This window comes from Lucilia sericata, unplaced genomic scaffold (assembly GCF_015586225.1).
Source record: "Lucilia sericata isolate MDLA Ls3-8-SP2 unplaced genomic scaffold, ASM1558622v1 Contig000757F_arrow, whole genome shotgun sequence".
Classification (NCBI taxonomy): domain Eukaryota; kingdom Metazoa; phylum Arthropoda; class Insecta; order Diptera; family Calliphoridae; genus Lucilia; species Lucilia sericata.
The window spans coordinates 145,069-152,500 of NW_023994754.1; the positions used below are offsets into that span (position 1 = coordinate 145,069).

Here is a 7,432-nt window from a genome sequence, read left to right on the forward strand (position 1 = left end):
ATACGATATTGTTATAGTGTCCGCCGAGGAAACGCTGACATGTGTGAGACCATGAAATATCACGAATGTTAATCTCCGTCTTATTAAACAGCTTTGTCAACCGATATAGCGTATACATATGTATATCCATGTTTAAATTAAATTATCTGATCGCGCTTAGTGTGTTTGACATATTCAGTGCCAATACGATCTAAGATTGACAATCTGTGATGGTTTTTAAAACAATAACAATTTTTGGCAGAGTTTGTATAATATCAATCGTGATGTAAAGGCCAAATGATCTACGCTATCCGATCTCATTCAGTATGTTTGTGAAATTCGTTGTCAAAATGTATGCTAATATTCAGAGGCTTCTCTCTATAATGTTTGATCATAAAAATTATTCTAAAGCTGTAGTTTTTTTGACTGATCAACATAAAATTTCTTTGAGTGTAATTATTAGCCATTAACAAATGGTATGTTTATTGTTTCTTTATGTATATTTTTTCGCAAAATCATTAGTATCATTTACATTTTTTTTGTTTTTCAAAATTTTCTATTGACATTGTCTTGTTTATTTTCGGTTGGTTTTTAATTAAAAATACCAACTTATTCAGTTTTTTGTTTGTTTCGCTGAAAAAAAATATTGTTACTTATTTGTTTGTTTAACATTTTAAGGGCGTCTTTTGAGACAAGACCTTGTTTGGATTTAAGATTATTTAATTATTCCTTCTTATATTTTATAAGTAACTAAGTAAAAGATTTGCATTAATTATTAATTAAAAAACCTTACTAATTACTTTTGTTAAATTTTTCTTATTAACTTCTCATTTAAATAAGAAGACCTTGACTATGCAAAATGTCAAAGCTAATAAACAATTGCTTATTGCAATTGTAGTAGTCTTATTTTAATGTTAAAATGTATTTATTATAATTTGGTTAATAATACCAATTATTAATTCCAATATTTAATTTTTCTACAACAAATGTTTATAAAAAGAAACACTAAAATAAGTAAATGTTTCTTCTTTCATTTAAAATCGAATATTAACAAAATATTTTTGTATCAACTATTATTACTTCATATTTTTATTAACCAAGTTGGCAAGTTTGTTTGCTGGTATTTTTTTTTTTTTTTTTTTTTTTTGAAATGTAATTTTATTTTCTATAAAGAAGTTGTTATAAATAGTTCCAGACTAATAAACTTACAACGTATCGCACGTTAAAGTTAAATGTGTGTAATTTGTCTGAAATTATTTAGTTGCTGTAGTCAGGTATGTTCAAGAAAATTGTGCGCCACCATGTAGTTTAACTATAATAGAAAAAAGTGCATGAATGATAACTTATGCTCACTAGTGATGAACGTACATTGTACTTCTATTGTCACCGAAAGTAATAAATAACATAGAGACAGTGGGTCTATGTGTAGATAAACATATTAGATATTTGAGGTATCAGGGGTCAATGAACTTTTTATAAAAATTATGTTTTTTGAAAGTTAATTCAGAAGTACTTACACTTAGTATTTGAACTAAACTACATCTTTTGATTAGATATTAAGAAAAGTTGACATTAAATAAAGGAGTATATATTAGAATGAAGAGGGAAAACATTACTTTTTGATTCCAAATCAGAAAGAGCTAAGATGTATAGTTTTGAAAAAGAAGAAATCAAAGTAAATTAATAAAGTAGCATCACTTGAACAGCTGACTATTTTTTTTAAACTAGATAAATGAAGCAAATTGTCAAAGTTTGTTTTGAAAATTGTTAACATTGTTTACGTCGCCATTTTTAAATTGTGTTTTGCTATTTGTTAAAATTTGTGAAAAGTTGAAAAAGTGAATTAAAAGTGGTTTTAAAGTAGTTTAAAAGTGTAATAAATTGTATAATATATAATAATATAATTAAATCGTTAATATTTTTAACTTAAAAGTAATATTTTTTATTTATGTTTTGTTCACATTGTTGTTCAAGGAAATTTTATTTTGACACAATCTTAAATTATTCCAAAAACAAAATACATGTGGTTGTTGTAGATGTTGTTGTACAACAAGAGATGTCGCTACTTTATTAATATACTTTGGAAGAAATGTTATTGAGCCTTGACAGAAGGCAATAATTATGAGGGGACGAAAAACTGAAATGTTTAGGAGAGATTTTGGCTATAAGATCCGTGATTCCCTTATCCAATCGATGTAAGTTATCAGCATTATTCTGAGTACGATCTGAGATTGTAAATATATGATGAAAAGTTCTGAAATGAAAAACATGTGTTTTTGTCCGATAGTCAGTACCAATTAGGGTGATCGACTCGATTTTTCAACCGGTTTTAAAACCGGTTTTTTCTGCTTTACCAGTGTCGGTTTTTTCTTAATGTTGATTTTTCGAATATCGAACAACCCGGTTTTTTCACTTTTCAAAAACCGGTTTCGAATACTTTTATTTGCTTTGTATTCAAAGATTATTTAAATTAAATTTTTAAGGAAATAATAATACAGCCCGTCTAAATTTTAAAAATATTCGAGTCGAGGAACTATCGCATATTTTTCTACAGCTCCTTTGGTTAAAACTTTTTGATTTTCCTAACTAATTAAAAAAAATTATTTGTAAAATTGATAACTGTTTGATAAAATTTTATCAATCTTAAGATTATATTCCAATTACAATAATTAATTTACGGCTGAAATTTTATGGAAGTGTTGGAATGCCTATGCAAATTTCCTAAACCGGGCTTTTAAAATAAGCTAGGATTACATAGTACCTTATGTTTAACAGAAGTGTCCCACTTTTTTCCTAATTTTTTTATATTAAAGAAATAATGTAAATCAGACGACTAGATCTAAAGTTATAATCTTTTAAACTGTTAAAAATCATTTCGGGCCATGTTTTATTAATCAAATTTAAACATAAACATTAAGTTTTTCAAATTAAAATATATTTTTTTTATTTATAATGAAAAACCGGTTAACCGGTTTTTTTCTGAATTTGAAAAATATCAACCGGTTTTTATTAAATGTCAACTATTCGAACTATTCGAAAAACGGTTTTTGGAAAATGTCGAATAATCGATCACCCTAGTACCAATGTATAATTTGAGATTGAAAAGCTATGATGAAGGGGAGGCTTTGAACTGGGAAGCTATATAATGTTTAGGAAAGCGAAAATTGCCAAAAATATGGACTTCTTTTCATTTCTGAAATCCATTTATTTCATGGATAGGGACGTATAAAATTGTTTGCTCAAATTGCACGAATGAAATGTTATATATGTACCTTGATGAAACGAATGTGGAAATAGGAACTTATGTAGAGACAGTCATTCTTCATAAGATTTCTGAATTTGTTTAGATCTTGGAAAATTTGACCCGATTTAGGACCGGAGAAGCTTTAATAAAGTACACGAATGCAGTGAGAGGTAGAAGAGGACTATTGCTATTTTTATAAATGGAAAAATTTTCAAATTTTTATTTTTCTAATAGATAAGAGTCATTCAGTCAGTAATATAAACGATGTTCGAATTAGCTTGGTAATAGTTCAGTTGATAATTCTTTCTCTACCGTTATCGGCAACAAGAAGTGAAATTTTTGTTCTAAAAAAATATTTCCATTTTCCTCGTTGGTAAAATTGCTATCGCGATATTTCCTTGAACTGTTCATTCACAATAGTAAAATTCAATGTTAATGAAGGACATTGTCGTTGTTGTAACTGTAAAGGGGATCTGAATCTGTAAGGGGATCTGCATCGATGTCCACTCTTAAAAATGTTGCTACTTCATCAGAATTCGTCCTTGAATCCATTGTTGTAACAGCTAAAGCTATAAAATAACCCAGTAGGTTGGTTCTACATCAATGTCCAGGCCTAAAAATTGTGCTACTTCAACTGGATATGTCCATAAATCCATTGGACAAAGTTAAGAAGGGTTGGCTACGCTGTTGAATATGTGGAGGTTGTCATGAGGACCTTAACTACATGCAGGACATTCGTTGGGGACGGCACGACCTATGCGTCACTAGAAGGCATTAAGCCTGTTGCTTTATCACGATCTTAGTGGTGCCAAAACTACTCTTGTTTTCCCTCGCAGGTTTTCTTCTGTGTCTGCTATGGGCGGTGGACGACGAAATTAATGCGTTATCTCTGTGTCGTCTCTGTGAATGTCTTGCAAAGCTGCCGTACACGAGGACTGATCTAATGGAACCCGCGCATATCTGCGTATGTTCTCCTCGTATATACGAAGATCCTTCCCGACATGAGTAGGGAGATCATTCCCTACGAACCGGAAATGACCCAAATTTTTCGACCAGGTGCAGTCAACCCCAGCAACAATAACAATCTGGGCCTTCGTTAGGAACCGTTTAAAGATTGTTGGTACAATCCCATCCCAGTTGTACCAGAACTACAATGATTTTCCTCTGCAGGTTTTCTTCTTAGTAACTGCAATAGCAACTGCGGATTCGTGGCGTCTTTAAGAATATCATTTAAAACTGTCGTTTTCGAGGATCGATCTAACATAATTGCTTTTATACATGTCTTATGTTTTCCTTTTATACATGTCCTGATATGTCTCGATGGTGCTTCTAACTTAAAGTTGACTTCTTCGGTGACATTCTAGAAGAATGTTTGGTCAACATGATGGTGTTGTTGTTGTAACAGTTCGACTGTGGCCGATAGTTCTTTCCTGGGGAAAAAACTTTTAGTTTGATACAGCTATCGCTGGGTTGACAATCTTTGGCCGGGTCGTTCCGGAGCGAAGATCCAATTGTCGTGGGAACGTCAACATGATGTAGTATTCCTTGATAGGGAGAAACTTTGTTCCCTCGTCTTTAGGATAGCATTTTGACAGCTTTCAATGTTTCTCCACTGAGTATCCCTAAGCGATGGTGACCACATTGCAACAGCGCTAACCGACCAATCGTTTTAAAAGTAACCAACAAGTTTTCTTTGTCCTTGTACTGAATGCTGTCGTCTAGTGCTTTCAGCACCTGGTTTTTACTTCCCAATTTGATCGTGATTGTAGTTTCATGAGCTAATGAAATCAAAGGTAACCTCCAAGATTGTTAGTGCTCTATCAATGTCCATGAATTGAAGAGTGTCGCTGATGACTAAGCCTGCGATAGCTGCACATTTCGAGCAGTGGAGAACAACCACACAATAACATCACCTGTTGCAACTTTTTCTTAAGCATTTGAACCGTGAACGTCTGATAATAGAATCGTTCGCAATTCTGTAACTCAATTGTGTTTAAACTAAAAATGTAGCAAAATTTTAAACTCGAATCAATTCTCTTCCCAAACTTACTGCTTCTCTTCCACTGTGGCTGCATAGCACTTGATGAGTTAAGAAGTTACAAAAAAGTAATTTAAACATTAATGGTGTAATAATAATGACAACAACTGACAGACAAACTGTCAGCCATAATACACAAACAAACTTACTTACATGCCATCGAACGTTACTATAATTTGATTCAAATGAAAGTATTTAAACGTACAATGAATGCATTTTAGTTTAAGTTGATGACAATATTTTTAGTTTTTTTTTTTTTTGCTAAAACATACTTATACACAATATATTGTTGTGCCAATTAATGAAAATATTTTTTTTGTAAGTTTTTAAATAAAAACAAATATTTCCTTATTACCTGCATTATATACAAATAAATGTTCATTATTATAGATAAACATTAATATTATAAAATAATATAAAACTTATATAATAAAATATATAAAATTTCTTTAATTTCTTTTATTTATTATGTAAAACAAACAGCTTCATTGGCCGGCACCCAAGTAGCCCATCAGTTGGTAGTGGCTATACGCCAGAAATGTACACCAGAAGAGGTGATTAATATATTGAAAGAATTGCCAAATTCAGGTGAAAATGCTGATCAGGAAATGTCTGAAACCTCATTTAATCCATTGAAAATTGATGTATTCGTACAAACTCTATTAAATTTGGGCTCAAAATCATTTTCGCATAGTTTTGCAGCAATATCTAAATTTCATTTAGTTTTTAAGGTGAGTAAATGAAAAAAAGTATAAAACATTAACTTGAAGATAGAATAATATAAATAATTTATTATTGTTATTTTTTATCTGTAGGCCTTGGCTGAGTCCGAAGAAGCGCAAATCTGTATTTTACACAATGTCTTTGAATTGTGGCAAAATCATCAGCAAATGATGGTGGTTATTATTGATAAATTACTTAAGACCCAAATAGTTGATTGCTCGGCCGTGGCAACTTGGATATTTTCCAAAGAAATGACTGGAGAATTTACGAAAATGTATCTGTGGGAGATATTACATTTGACCATTAAGAAAATGAATAAACATGTTATTAAATTAAGTAAGTATTGAGTTTAAATTTTTATAAATCTAAATAAATACTAAATTTTTCTCAATTTTTCTCAACATTCCTAGATAATGAATTAACTGACGCCAAGGATAAATTAGCTAAGGCCGATTCATCATCAAGTGATTCGGAAGATGAAGCTGCTCCCAAACGCAAAAAACCCGTCGTTGTTGTAGACAAACCCACTGAAGAGGTGAGTTATGAAATTGTTTTCTTTTTATAAAAAATTTATAGAATGAAATCAGTTTTTTTTTGTAAATTATTAATTAAGCTTAAAATAAGTTTAATATTTTGCCCAAATTAGAAGAGAAAATGTTTTAAACATTTTGTTTTTTTCTTCTAAATAGTAACATTCATTCATTAGTTTAAACATTTGTTTTTAATTGAAAATTATTTTGTATTTTAAGTTTTTTGTTTATAAGTTTTAATTATGCAATTAAAGAACATAGTTATTAGACACACGCATTTGGCTATGGTTTGTTTGTAGCAGTGTATGTAAAAGAATGCAATCATTTTGGAAAGTAATTACATAAGAAGTTTGAGAAGGACGACACAAGTTGTGTGAGTTAATAAGTCCCAGTAGCTAATCCGTAGTAAGACCTCAGGGCATTGTACAGTTGTTCAGTTCCTAAGCTGTCTCTCAAAAGGTTATCTTGCCGTTATTGTTGTAAGAGTTAAACTATGCAGTGTTCAACATTCGATGTCCATAAACATTCTACAGGATATGTCCATAAACTTATTGGATAACGTGATTTGGTTAGCAGTTGAAAATTGTAGTGGGTACCATAAGGACATGTTGCTCCATCCCGATTTTAGTTGTGTCAGAACTATGACCTCCAAGTACGACATTTATAGATAGATAGATAGATAGATAGATAGATAGATAGATAGATAGATAGATAGAGATAGATAGATAGATAGATAGATAGATAGATAGAGATAGAGATAGATAGATAGATAGATAGATGATAGATAGATAGATAGATAGATAGATAGATAGATAGATAGATAGTAGATAGATAGATAGATAGATAGATAGATAGATAGATAGATAGATAGATAGATAGATAGATAGATAGATAGATAGATAGATAGATAGATAGATA

General features: G+C 30.7%; 1 protein-coding gene across 1 annotated transcript in view; it reads left to right on the forward strand.

The window, feature by feature from the left end:
- LOC119607878 (nuclear cap-binding protein subunit 1) overlaps nt 1–7,432 on the forward strand; it is a 31,128-nt gene that overhangs the window by 20,344 nt on the left and 3,352 nt on the right. Inside the window, exons 4-6 of the mRNA XM_037962003.1 lie at nt 5,745–5,992; nt 6,077–6,320; nt 6,395–6,519. Of these exons, the coding sequence (XP_037817931.1) occupies nt 5,745–5,992; nt 6,077–6,320; nt 6,395–6,519 (617 nt within the window). The remainder of the gene's footprint in view (nt 1–5,744; nt 5,993–6,076; nt 6,321–6,394; nt 6,520–7,432) is intronic.